Below are 13,631 nucleotides of genomic sequence, written 5' to 3' on the forward strand. Positions count from 1 at the left end.
CCACTGGTACTGCAAATCCATGAGGCTCCTGAGCAGAGTGTTCAATACGACACACTCCCATGGCTGGTGGTTGACACGGCCATCGGCTAAGAGCTCAGCTGAAGCTGTCAATAGAAGCATAAACACGCAGCTTCTAGCCCTGTTGTCTCTGTGAGGTACCAGGGCTAACCTTACAAAGCAGCGAGCTCCCCCAGGAACCATTATCCCTCATGGCTTCTAGCCTTGTAGTCTCTGGTACCAGGGATAACTTCACAAAGCAGCAAGCTCCCCCAGGAACCATTATCCCTAGAACACCGCGAGGAAGTGGAACTCTCCTTGTTGATGCAGCCTTCCTTGCAAGTCACATAGTATTATTTCCTCCATTTTCTGCTGGTCAGAGGGGGGATTTGCTTGCCAAAATTCGAGAGGAAAGGTAGAGTATCTTCTTGATGGGAGAAGGGTTAAAGAATCCTTTGAAAATTCACCAATAAATGAGCCGCCACATTCCTGGAGCTTATAGCATTCTTTAGCCCATGCCTATGGGCTGGATGAGGCTCTGTGTCTGGCTGTGACTAAGGAGCAAACACAACCCTGGTGGGATTAGTGAGCACCCACTTCCCTGGAAAGGGACATTCTCTTTTCTCCTTCCTTGGCTTCTTCCAGAGTTAGGCTGAGACTGTCTTTTAACAATGGTCCTAGGATGCTGGTTTATTGCACGGATAGATGCACTCACCCAGGTTTGGAATCGAGAAGAGAGCTGTGCTTATTTATCATGTGTTAGAACCCCCTATGGAAAAAACTTCTCTGCTAGGTTCCAACTGGTACCTCAGGAGTCCATTTATTTCTTCCAGCATCTCAAGGAAGAGATTTTATTGTCATACAGGGCTCAGAAGGTTAAGTGGTCTGCCCGAGGTTGGTGAGAGACTCGTGATTGGAACAACCTCACACTGTCTGCCCCTGGGGTGAAAATGGGGCAGAAATTCTCTCGTGTTCTTCAGCATGCCCTTATCTTCTTGCTGCTCACTGTCTCCATTCAGGCCCCGAATTTAGCTGCTCACCTCCTCATTAGGAGAGATTCCCTGTGTGTCTCAGTTCTGCACTTCATACTGAGATCCTCTCAGGAAAAGCATCCAGAGACATGCCGGCGATGGATGATGGAGACATCTGATGCCCCAGAGTGGGCTTGTTATATGGGTGTCCTCCCATTTTTAATCTACAGTGAGGTCTGGGTGCCCTATGAACAGATGCCAAGGCCCATAGACGTGGAGGTGATATATCCCCAAGCCCAGGCCTCAAGAAATAGGCAGCTTCCAGCTGAGCCTCAATTTTTTTTATTTTTTTGCTCTTGAAATGGTCTCCCCAGGCACTGTGAGCCATCAGGTGAGAATCTGGTCCCTAGAAATTAACTGTGTCAGAAAGGTCAGTTGCAGAAAGTCACTCTGACCAGCAAGCCCAGCTGAACCCCACTCCTACCCATTTCTACGCAAGAATTAGATATTTGAATGCATGTGAGGAAAGGCTCCCTTGGGACTTCCAGACCAGCTCTTCCATGAACTGAATACCCCTTAGTTCCCTTGTCTGAGAGATAAGTAGGGGGATTTGATGGGACAAAAGAGGTGCCTCCTTGGTCAAATCTGGGCAATGGGTGCTGATTTGCCTGTTGTGGGGGTGTCTCTGGCTAACATGGAGTCTGCCCCATGGTGCATTCTTAATGTTTATTATGAATACTCTGCAGAGTCTGTGACAGTTGAAGAGGTTGTTTCCCAGGCTAAAACGTGGACAGAAAGTGGTTCCTGCCACCTGGTGGCTGCTCGTGGAACAACGGGAGCCAGGGACAGGAAATGGAAGGTCCCTTTGGAGGGCCTGCTGAATGAGACAGAGAGGGCATGGTGGGCAGCATTGATCCAGACCAGGATGGGGCTGGAAGAGAGTGAGGTTCTTCCCGAGACTGTGTTCCTAGTGGAGGCAAGAAAGAGGCTTCTCCGCCACCAGCTCTCTCTGTTCTTCATGGTCCAGCATTGTGGGTGCTTATATAACAAAACTTGGGGTATCACGCCTTATACTTCACCTGTAGCTTCCGCTGAAGATTCCAAAGGACAGCATCTGCAGTGTGTGTGTGTGGGGGGGGGGGGGGGGGGACTCTCAGCATAGCTTTCTGGAACCATCCCATTTCCCTAAGGACCAAGTCAGGCCCCTGCCTTTTGTGTTCCCCACAGACCTCTGGTACTGCACCCTTGCAGAGTGTACATATGTCGCTTTTCCCTGAAGCCAGGCAGAGGAATGACCCCTGAAAAGTCCTGGAAGAGGACACTGAGCAGCACATCCTCATACTAGACAGACCCTCATTTTCCTTGCTCAGAAAAAAAAAAAATGTAGGTTCCAAACATTTCCCTCAGAGAAAAGACCTTAGCTGTACAGTCGCTGAGACATAGTAAGGCCAAGAACAGTGCGCACATCGTCAATACCTAGGGAAGCTCCCAGGAAACTGGATATCCATCCTCAAATTTCTCAGCCAGCATCCATGAGAATAAAATCACACTTTTGTCCCAAAGCTCCCCTCAGCTCCCCGCACCCCTGTAAGTGTAAGAAAGGCAAGGGAGAGTGGTAAGAACAGACGCTTTATTGTACACCAGGGTAGGGGAGACGAAGGAGGGGCCCTGGGGTGGCATTGCCTCATCCCCTCTCCTGGGCTGAGTATCCTGACTCAGGGCTCTGACCAGTCCAGGACACATGGACTCTAACTGCTCTGAACCTGTGCCTGGCCCTGAAGAGACTGCCTGATATGTGTTTAGGTCTGTTTAAAGCAGGGCTTCTCATGAGAAATGACCCTGGGCCCTCCTCCACCAGTTCCCTGCCCTTTCAGACCTAAGGGGAGGGACCAGCAGGGTACAGAGTCACAGGTGGGGCCTACTCTGGTTGGGGGAGGGGTATGATAAGGAAAGGAAGAAGGGCAGTCCCTACCTGTTAATACTCGCAGGCCTGTGTGGGGCTGGCTCACAGCCTCAGGGCTCACACAGGCTGCCTCTGGAGGGCATTTCCTGGCACTTAAAAAGCGGCAGCCCCTGAAGATTTATTGCTTGATGGCAGATGCCAACCTCACCTGCTTTCCCTTGGGTGCCTCACCACCCAAACTGGGCCTCAGGCTTCACACTGTCTCCCGGAAGAGGGGCCCAAGGGCTCCCTGAGCAAGAGGCTGGTGATTGGGGCTGGGGGACAGGCAGAACAGGGAACCCTTAGGTGTACCTCTGCCCTGCCCCAACTTAATTGACTCACAGCCCCCGGAACCCCTTGTCTCCTGGTGGGCACTGTTTGGGCAGCACTAACCAGCAGCAGTGAGGACGCTGGCCCTCACTGCCAGGTCCTCCAAGGAAGCTGGGGCTGGATCTTCAGTGTCAGGAGACTTCACCTCATCTGTCCTGAGGAGCCAGCAGAGGTCTAAGGAGCAGCAGTTGCTTTCTGGGTACTCAGGACTCTTTCAAGGTCAAACGCAGGACAGAAAGGCAGAGAGCCGCCTCCCTCGGACAGCTGTCCTAAGAAACCCAGCGCTGCTGTCTGCTGAAGACCGAGTGCCTCCAGGGTGAACAACAGAAGGTTGGCTAGAAAATAAATGGTGCTCCCCCGTCACCCAAGGCCGTCCTTCCATGGAAGGACACGAGACATGAGTCACCTGTGGGAAGCCCATAGCTAGTGCTCTCTTTAGTGTCTGTCCTGAGGCCTCCCCATAGAGCTGAGAGGAAGACCCAGGTCTTCAGAAGGTGGTGAACACTGGGTGGGGGGGTATCACAGATCAGCACCTTACACACTCACACCTACCAATCTCTCTCTCTCTCTCTCTCTCTCTCTCTCTCTCTCTCTCTCTCTCTCACACACACACACACACACACACACACACATACACACACTCGCAGAGAAAGAGAGCACATGCTCTAGGACCTATGCCCAACTCACAGCAAAGATGCAACCAGGACAGGTTCCGGCCTACAGCGAAAGGCTACGACAAACACTACAGAGCCCACAACGCACAAGCAAGCAGCTTCAGCTCGGCTCCCCTCCCCCCACTCACTGCAGGCTCACAGGCTGGGGCCTGGCCCAGCCACGCTACAAAATTAAAAATATATCAAATATACAATGAAAATAGATCTGTACAGCACTGAGGATGAAAATAGCCCACCAGCCGCAGTATAATACGGGGTTTGTCATTTCACAGCAAGGACACCCACATGGACAGATTGAATGCACAATAGAAATAGCATAGAGAGGAGTACAGATAGTGGAGTCCGCTGGGGCCTGCACTTCCTGTTTTCTAATTCTGCTCGGGACTAGGCACGGGGCCAGGGAGAAGGTGTTGTCAGGCGAGGGGGGCCGATGACGGGATGCCGCACCCCCAAAGAACATCTCTTCAGGGAGATTCGGACTCCCTCTCACCTCCAATACTAGGACAGGTGGAACTGAGAAGGCTAGAAAGGGGAGAAGGCGGTGAGGAAGGAAGGAAAGAGAGAGATGGCAGGCTGAGGGGATGGACCTCTCAGGCTAGGGAGGGAGGTAACCAGTAGGCATAGGAGTAGAAGGTGGGCACCTGGGCCTAGTCTGCCCCTCTCAGTACTGAGGGAAGTCAGGGCCAAGAAAATGACCCCAGGAACCTCTGGAAGTTACCCAGGTCAGTTCCTGTCCACCAAAACTTTGAAATATATATATACATATACACATATATACACACACATACACACATATATATACATTTATGTATGTGTGTATATACATATATATCCACCCATCCATCCATCCATCCTAGTCTGCCAGTCATACATATATATATACATATTCACGCACACATATATATGGATATATATATCCATACACCATCTCTCTGAGGTCATACTGCAGAGAGATACCCTGATTCTCAGGTCAGTTTCTGAGTCCTTACAGGCTGCTCTGAAACAGTCCCTCTCCCAGGGGAGCTTTGATAGAAGGACAGGGACACTGCCAGAGGCTGTACCTTCCTTCAGGGCCTAAAACCAGAGGCTCTTTGCTTTGCCACTGCCCTCCACCCCCGAGCCTCCATCCTGCCCAGAATTACCTGTGCCATATCTCTGAACAGACTGGGGGAGTTTGGGAAAGTTTCCAAGGTGTCTTCACACGAGGTGCACACTAGTGGCTGTGCTTGTGCAACAGGGAGAGCAAGTGGCAGCCCGAAGGGGCAGTGAAATGACCTGTCTTTCCCTAGAAATGAAGGTTCCTGGTGACATGGCCCTGAACTCCAGGAACCCCCATTCCAGGAGAGAAGCTGCCACGAAAGAGGAAAGCGAGCTCCGGGTGAGAGCGGAAGAGAGTGTTTCACTTGTGCTCCAAACCTAGGTTGTGCTGGAACCCTTAGGTTGTGCTCTGCAAACCTCGCCTGGCGCTGCCCCTTTTCTCCCTGGGACAGAGGCCAAGACCACCACCCCTGGCGCCAGGCTGGATAGTGGAGATCAGAAAAATGGCTAAACCCTAGTTAAGGTGACCCCTCCCTTCACCATGCTTCCAGGCAGAATCAGGAACATACACGGTCTGCCCCTGGCAGGAGAAAGAGTCATTTCAAAGATTCCATGAGCTGGCCGTGGAGCATTCCTTTCAATGCTCAGGTTCTCGCTCAAGCCAGAGGGTACCGCCTATCTCGTAAGACAGAACTGAGGAGTTTCCTGACACACGTGTCCCTATCCCTATCTTAGCTCAGGAGCAGCCATGCTGGACTGACAGGATGATGTGTTCTGTTCTTACGGCAGACTGGGCTAAAGTCTACCTCCTGTGCCCTCGGCCCTGAAGCCTCTGCCCACTACCACCAATACCAACAGCGCAAAGCGAGCCTCCCCAAGACCTGAGAACTGCAAGTGGTGGGTTTCACAGGGAGAGGGGGCGGCGACTCCTAAAGTACCCACTTGAAGTTCCCCCATACTGGGGTTGTTGTGGTTACATGGCTGCAACTTGGCAAGAGTTCTCAAAAAGTTACATGGGGTAGAGGCCTGGACGAGGGGATGGAATTGTCCCCAGTCCCCTGCTCATAGGTAGGGAGTCTGCTGGGACTTGGGTGGGGAACAAGGCCGGGCAGATCCCCTCTCCGTGGACTAGCCTGGGTCTGGCAGCTACCACGGAGGAAGAGACTAGGCCCAGCCAAGTGGGCAGGTTGGGTATTGAGGGGAGGTGGGCAGAATGGGGCAGTGGTCACAGCTCTGACTCAGGGGTGCTGGCCAGGAGGTAGCCGCTTCCATAACGTCCATTGGGATTGCCGCTGTTCTCCAGGGGCGATGTGCTGCCGGGCCCCAGATAGGAGCGGTGGGTGGGCATGGGGGAGGGAGCCTCGCTGGGCACCTTGCTGAGGATGAAGCGGGTCTCATCGTTCTCCTCCAGATTGGAAATGTCCTTCATCATGCGGCCCTTCTTGTAGGACACAGAGAGGGTGTTGGAGCCGTCGGAGAGCAGGTGGAAGTGCCGCAAGATGAACACCACGGGGATGGGCAGGGTTGCCACGGCGATGAGGGTGATCAGCAGTGCCATGGCCCAGTTGGGGAAGTACAGGTAGCGCTCTGCAGCCTAAGGGTTGAGAGCGGGAAGGGTGCTGCAGGGCGCCAGGCAATGCCCCTCCCAAGCCTACAGGCTGATCTTTTCCCACCCTTGCCTATGGCCTCCCTCCCCTCCTCCCCTCCTCCCCTCCCTCCACCCTGACCAAGTAGCAGTAGAGATGGCGTCCCCAGTAGATCACCTTGGCTAAAGGGAGGCTCAGTGTCTACGTCTGTAGAAAGGGCAGGCAATTCCACACCATAGACACGAAAAGACACTGCCTTAGAACACCCGAGGAGTATGCGGATTTTGCCCAATTCCAGTTTCTCCGTTTATGCTAGAGGAATAACGCCACTCCTTAGGGCTGTCATACAGACTGTACGTTAGGAATACAGGGCACCTGGCAAGACCTGTCACGGAGCTGCTGTCCTAGACAGGTTTGTTCCGATTATCTGTTACAGTAAAGGCCTGAGAAGATGCAAGTGGTTCTGGGGTTTGTGGGGCCACAAACCTCCTCTTTGATCCAGGCACTGTAGCCTGGGGGCGACACTCCCAGCTGAATGATGCTGGCTGTGGTGAGAACAGCCATGAACAATGGGGACACGAACTTCCACATGTAGAAATAGAAGCGGTAGGGTCGGAAGCCCAGCATCTCTGTTAGCTCCTGCATAAACCTGCCAGACAGAGCAGAAGACAAGAGCAGTAGGCACCTTCACCACCGAGCCTTCCCTTTCCCTTACGGTCACTTGTTTCTGACCAATCCCTTCTGGGTTCTGCTAGCCTTTGTCTTCGGGGTTCACAGTGTGAAGCCCCAGTGGTCTCCAGGAGGCTTTGCTTTGCCTACTTCACACCGGAGATTTGATTCACTAGGCAGTCCAGTGGATGGGGATAGAAAGCTGAGTTCTCAGGGCACTGCTGCCTCCCACCTGCCGTGCTCACGCTTCCCCCTGCTGGAGAAGAGGCAGTAATGCACCTACCTAGCATGGGAAGGAAGAAGCTTCTAAAAATCCTAAGGTCTCTAAATTAGACCGTGTGCTAGAATTCAAGGAGGCAGGCAGGCTACAGTTTTGGGTGGTATACAAAATGCATCTTTACCTCAATCACTCTAACCGAACCTGGCCACTCCTTCTGTTGTAAGTGCAAGCAACCTCAAGAGTGTTAGCGCTACTTGTGACTGAATCAGACATTTTCTTATCACCGCCTGCTATGGAAGATACCAGAAACACATATGTCCACCACTGTTTTTAAGTGACAGCCGTTACTAGACCCACAACCAGATCTCCAGACTTGTTGTTGTACAAATAGAGTACACACTAAGCCACACTAAACAGTGCTTAACCCGTTCTCAGTACCATTGGTTTTCTATATAATTATGGATAGCTAATTGCATGCATTTGAAAGGGACACTTTGAGAACAGGCACAGGGGCTTCCACAAGCTGCACAGGAGTCCACGGCACCACAGTCCAGGCCCTTCTGGCAGAGCCTTCCAGCCCCAGTGCGTGGGGTGAACACGGAGTCCGCTGTCCCTTCCTTTTCTCATCCCGCAGTCAATTCGCTCCTCCTTCCTTCCCTTCTGTTGTCTTTCGAGACAGGGGTTTACTGTGAGCCCAGGCTGGCCTCAGCCTCATGGCAATCCTGCCTCAGTCTCACAGGTGACAGAATAATAGGCGTTTGTCTTCAACCCTGTCCTGGGCGCTCCTTCTCTTATGCTTTCTGCCCCTCCTCCTCCTGTGCCCTCCCAGGAAGCAGATGTCCCCTGTGAGACACACTGGATTCCAAACCCATCTGGACATCAAGGAGGGTCAGGCTGAGCTACGCAGTGGAAGGCCTGGGCCTCTCTGAGGACAAGGACAGTGAACACAGTAAACACCAAGAGGGTAGGAAGGTGGCAGTCCTGGGAGTCCCCAGGAATGAAGATTTGACCGTAAATAAGAACTGGCTGTAAGTGGAGATCTGCCTTGGGTCAGGCCATGAAACCAGATCTGACCTTACTGCTAAACCCCCTTTCTCTGCAAAACCAAAACTTGAGGCCAAAACCCATTCCTTATATATAATTATAAATTATAAATCAGGCTGCTGGAGTCTACTTGGAGGGTGGGGGGCCTTGGAATCCCAGCCAAGTGCTACACAAGCTAAGCAGCCATCTCTGGACTGGTCTTCGGCAAAGGGGCTGCGATAGTTAATTGTTTAGGCTGATGTCAGGATCAGAACCTAGGATCCCAAGGTCCTTAGCATGGCTCTGTCTCTTACTAACCAAGCAGCCTCCAATATTCTTGTCCTCTTTAGAGGCCTCAGTTTCCTGGTGCCAAGGGGCCCTTTAGCTCCCATAGTCTGTAATCTCCTGCCCCTTTCAGAAGCAGCCTCGAGAACGCAGGTTTCCCCCCGGAAAAGTCCTCATGGGAAAGAACCCCCCTCCTCCACCTGTCCCCGTCACTCTCTATGACCTCCTTACTTCTTGGTCCCATAAATCCAGGCCACGGCGATGTTCTCAAGGATGACAATGACGGTGAGTGGCAGGGTGGCCGAGTAGTCATCGAACATGGTGACGAAATAGTTTCCAGAGCGCTGGACGAACAACAGCCCCACGAAGAATGCAAAGACACAGCAGCCCACTACAGAGAGCCGAGAGGCCGGTGTGGGGGCAAAGGTGCAGGGTGGGGGGGACCCGGCTACCCCCCAGCATGCTGCTCCCAAGCAGGCCTGCAGCCTGCCCCCTCTATGATTCACAGGCAAGGCCCTGCCCTGCAGGAGAGCGCTGGATGCTGAGGTTCTGAGCTCCCCCTACATCAGGCAGGGGACTCTTGAGGAAGGCATCAACTCTGCTTTCTCCCCCGCCCCCCCCCCACACTCGAGCTCTCTGCTCCAGGCACAGCACCAAGCCCAAGGCAGCTGCTTCACTTAAATACTGAACTGAATTGAGATGATTCAACTGATTAGTCCTACAATCCTTTCCCGGGAAACCTTAGTTTTCCCATTTGAGAGGAGGAAGCCACTACGCCACTCCTCCTCCCCAGGGATGCAGGGAAGAGGTAGACGGGGATCCTGAATGGCGCATCCAGGTCCAACTGTCTATCATCAGGGAGAAGAGCCTTCTGCAGATGGGGTGACAAACCGCCCAATCAATTCAGAACCTGATTGTCACCTGCATGCCGGGCTGGTGTCTGGCAGGGTGACAGGGAGTTACTTACCTGTGAAAATCTCCTTGGGCACCTTGAAGGTGTCGATGATAGGTGTGGTGATTCCCGCCATCGTCCCGATCATGCTGCCCAGGCCGAGGTTGATGAGCATCAGGAAGAACATGACAGACCAGAAGGGGGAGGCCGGGAAATGTGTCATGGCCTCAGTGAAGGCGATGAAGGCCAGGCCTGTGCCCTGCACAGACTGAGGGTGGGGCAGAGAGCGGGGGCTACTCTTACTCCAGAAGTCCTCCGCCTCCTTCCTTCTGGAGGAACAGGAATCATCGCTCCCTCTTTCACAGGGCTCCCCATTGCTGCTTGAACTCTTTCAGCTTGAAAGAGAGGATCTCAAACCATGGTGAACATCAGAGTCTCTGCAGAAAGTTAGCTATAGTGACTCACACCTATAATTCCAGCACTCAGAGGGCTGAAGCAGGAGGATTGCCAAGAGTTCAAGGCCAGCTGAACTTCACATTGAGGTTCAGGCTTACCTGGACTACAGATTAAGACTGTCTCAAAGCAATCACACTAAACTAAATGTTAAAAAAAAAAAGTCCCTGAGAGTTTCCCTAGGAGACCTAGATTCTACAGGTTGTTTCAGGACCCCAGTGGTCCAGGTGAAGATGCTCCCGTCTAGAAACACACACAATGTAGGACCCTGCTCCTCTAAGACTTCATCTTTGCTGCAGTCACAGTGACCACTCCCAGTTCTGAACTGCTGAATTCCAGACATCTGGCTCAGCTGTCCAATGGGAGCAACTGGAGTCTTTAAATACCCACCCCTGTCAGGTTCTCCTGCAGAGACCACGATTTCACTGGGCGAAGGTTAAGGTGGTATGATGTTTTCTAAAGCCATTGGGGGTCCCGTGGACAGCCCAAGTACGGAGCCATTGCTTTAATACAAGGGCCACACTGCCTGCTCACGTCACTCACAAGTGTCCTGTTACCTGGAGGGAACTTATGAGTTCTCAGTTGTCATTTAGCTACTCTTGAAAAAACCTGCTGTATTCCTAGCGTTGTCAGAAGATGAGGTCACGGCCGTGAGAAGGGGTGGAAGGAGAGGGTGCTGCCAGTTGGGCTCCTTTGCTCTTGAGCACGGGAGAGAAGCCAGAGATAGTGGGATGCAGCGCCCACGGACTAGTAAAGCTGTCTTTTTGCTTTTCTTCTGTTAATCCTTTTTTATTTAAGGGCACAGAATCAAACCCAGGATGCTAGACAGGCAGTCTACCAACAAAACTACAGCTCCAAGCCATGGAGCAGCCTTTGGCATGGTTCTCAGACACCTCTATGGAAAGCTTCTGGTCTTGTGAAGAAACTCAGGGGCTAATGGGGCTTGCTATCCCCAACATGAGCCTTGGCTCTAGCCAGAGGCCTGGGATCTGTGGATCTGTCTGGTTGGTTTGCTGGTACCACTGTAGCAGAACGGTCATTTTGAAGGTGCCCAGAGGTGCAAATGCAAATGCGAGGAAGTTATCCCCACCTCAGCCTGAGCACTAATGGGGAGGAGCACCTCTGCTGAGCCCAGGAGCTAAGTCTCATTGTGACGGTGGAAGTGGGAGCACTGACGAGAGCAGGTGTCTCAAGGGATGAGGCGAACAAGGACTCTGGAACTAGAGCACTAATTTGTTTTCTTGCCTACTAGCTGTGAGACCCTGATCAACCCTCTCCCCCAACCTACAGGCTGCTTACTGATAAAACTGGGAACAATATTCATACTCAACTCACAGAGCTGCCGCAGGGGTCAAAGGAAATGGGAACTGGAGGGAATTAGCATTTACCTGGTCCACAGCTGTTGTTCTAAGTGGATTGTTTACACGGGGTCCTGTGTAGAAGAAGCCTGCTCAACAAATGGGGATCCCGACTCAAACTGACAAGGGCTCCTGCGATTTCAGCGTTTCCTTTGGCCCTCCATCTAATCATAAGCTTCCCTCTGGGCATCCTGACGCTTCCAGCCTTTCTCCATCTATGCACATAGTGAGTCTTCATGTGTTAGTAAGTGCATGACGCTATGGCCATGGTTCTCAACCTGTGGGGCGTGACTCCTTTGGAGGTCAAACAACCTTTTCACAGGGGTCACATATAAGATACCCTGCATATCAGATATTTACATTGCAATTCACAAATGTAACAAAACTACAGTTATAGTGTAGCAACGAAATAATTTTATGTTTGGAGGGTCACCACAACATCAGGAACTGTATTAAAAGGTCACAGCATTAGAAAGGTTGAGAACCATTGCTCTATGGGCTTTCAAGGCCCAAGCTCCAGCCGCTGAGCCTATCTTCAGGTTCCTGCTTGTCCTAGGAAGGGCAGTTTGTTCCAGTACCTTGTCAAGTTCATCCTCCAGGAGGCAGGGATCCAGGCCCAGGGCTGAGAACTGTTTTTCCTTAACAGTCATGATGACGTTGTACATCTCGGAGTAGTCCTTGGTGGTCAGGTGTGAGAAGTTGACGTGGGGTGGAATGAGGTCACGGCTCAAGACATTGGAGTTGAGGTACCCTAGAATTTTCTCAGCGTTCCTGCATTGCAAAGAGGGCAGGACCGGGTAAGAAGGGAAGTGTGGGACCTGAGAGACCCCTCCCAGAAACCCAGGCAGGGCACCCATAGGCCACTGACAGAGACATCCAGGAGCTTATTTTTGTGGGCCAGGCTGAGGAAGATGATGACCTCATTCCTTATAGGATGAAGGGGGCCTCTCATCCTGCCCAGCCCACCTGCTACCGTTGGGTGAGGCAGGCAGAGAAAGAAGGGACCAGAGGGGTCATGCCACCTACTCGACCACACACTTCTCATTCATGATGTTGGCTTTGAAGCCCAGCACAGCAAACACCACGAGGGTGGCCAACACCGAGGTGAAGAAGTTGATGAAGGACACCAGGGCGGCATCGAAGTGGCAGTTATTGTCCTGTTTGTTGTAGCTGGAAAAGGCGATGACACCTCCGAAGCCCAGCCCCAGGGCGAAGAAGACCTGGGTGGCTGCCTCCCGCCACACCTGGGGGTCCAGCATCTTGTCCAGCTATGGGGATAACCATGAGAACAAAGACAGAAACAAAGAGATGATGGTTTTACCCATGTGCCCACCATCCCCCACCCTTTCCGCAGCCTCCAGAGCTGACGCAACATGGCCTGGTATTAAGCAGTTGTGGCTGGGAGATTCCAGGCAATTCCCCTAACTCTTCCACGCCTCAGCTTCCTCTGGTGCAAAGGACAGGTGAGAGTGTGAACCTCAAAAATTAAAAATGCTGAGTGCTTGCTTACACAGGAGGCTGAACTATAAGAGCATTTGGGTGGCGTGGAGCTATTTCCAAAGTCTTTTTCAATTCAAATTTTCTTTCCTTCTTCATTCCTCAAGGTAGGAGCCAAGGAGAATGAACGAGGCAGGGTTCCAGCATCCTTGGAGTTTATGGTCTAACTGGAGAGATGGACATTGGTAAACTGATCCCACCAACAGATGCTAAATTGCAAACATGGCTGGGACAGTGGGCACTCGGTGTTCAGAACAGTTGTGACAAGAGGGTCAGGATGCTGCCCAGGGAGGGAGTCCTCAAGCTGGCCAGTTGACCCGGGACAGCAGAGATGAGAAGAATATTGAGGAAGAGAAATCAGTGTGAGCATAGGGTGGCTTATAAAGGACATGGAAGTGCCTGAGGGGTTATGACTGGACTGGTGACGTGGTATAAATGGTCTGGCACAGGTAGGGGTGCAGGGGAGGCGAGCAAGTGGGGTAGTACAGGTGGGATGGAGCCGTGCGTACAGCTGGGATATATGGGCAGGAGAGGTGATCTAGGTGTGATGGAGCAGGGGGTACAGCTGGGATATGTGGGCAGGAGAGGAGATACAGGTGGGATGGAGCTGTGGGTACAGCTGGGATATGTGGGCAGGAGAGGAGATACAGGTGGGATGGAGCTGTGGGTACAGCTGGGATATGTGGGCAGGAGAGG

General features: G+C 52.3%; 1 protein-coding gene across 2 annotated transcripts in view; it reads right to left on the reverse strand.

The window, feature by feature from the left end:
- Positions 1 to 4,741: 4,741 nt before the first annotated feature.
- Positions 4,742 to 13,631, reverse strand: part of Slc6a17 (solute carrier family 6 member 17) — a 46,776-nt gene continuing 37,886 nt past the window's right edge. For both annotated transcript variants that reach the window (XM_005367843.3, XM_013354032.2), the window contains exons 7-12: positions 12,465 to 12,706; positions 12,017 to 12,209; positions 9,703 to 9,895; positions 8,967 to 9,126; positions 7,025 to 7,187; positions 4,742 to 6,546 (exon numbers count right to left, since the gene is read on the reverse strand). In XM_005367843.3, the coding sequence (XP_005367900.1) occupies positions 6,178 to 6,546; positions 7,025 to 7,187; positions 8,967 to 9,126; positions 9,703 to 9,895; positions 12,017 to 12,209; positions 12,465 to 12,706 (1,320 nt within the window). In that variant the 3' untranslated portion in view covers positions 4,742 to 6,177. The remainder of the gene's footprint in view (positions 6,547 to 7,024; positions 7,188 to 8,966; positions 9,127 to 9,702; positions 9,896 to 12,016; positions 12,210 to 12,464; positions 12,707 to 13,631) is intronic.

This window comes from Microtus ochrogaster, unplaced genomic scaffold, assembly GCF_000317375.1.
Source record: "Microtus ochrogaster isolate Prairie Vole_2 unplaced genomic scaffold, MicOch1.0 UNK25, whole genome shotgun sequence".
NCBI classification, from domain to species: Eukaryota; Metazoa; Chordata; class Mammalia; order Rodentia; family Cricetidae; genus Microtus; species Microtus ochrogaster.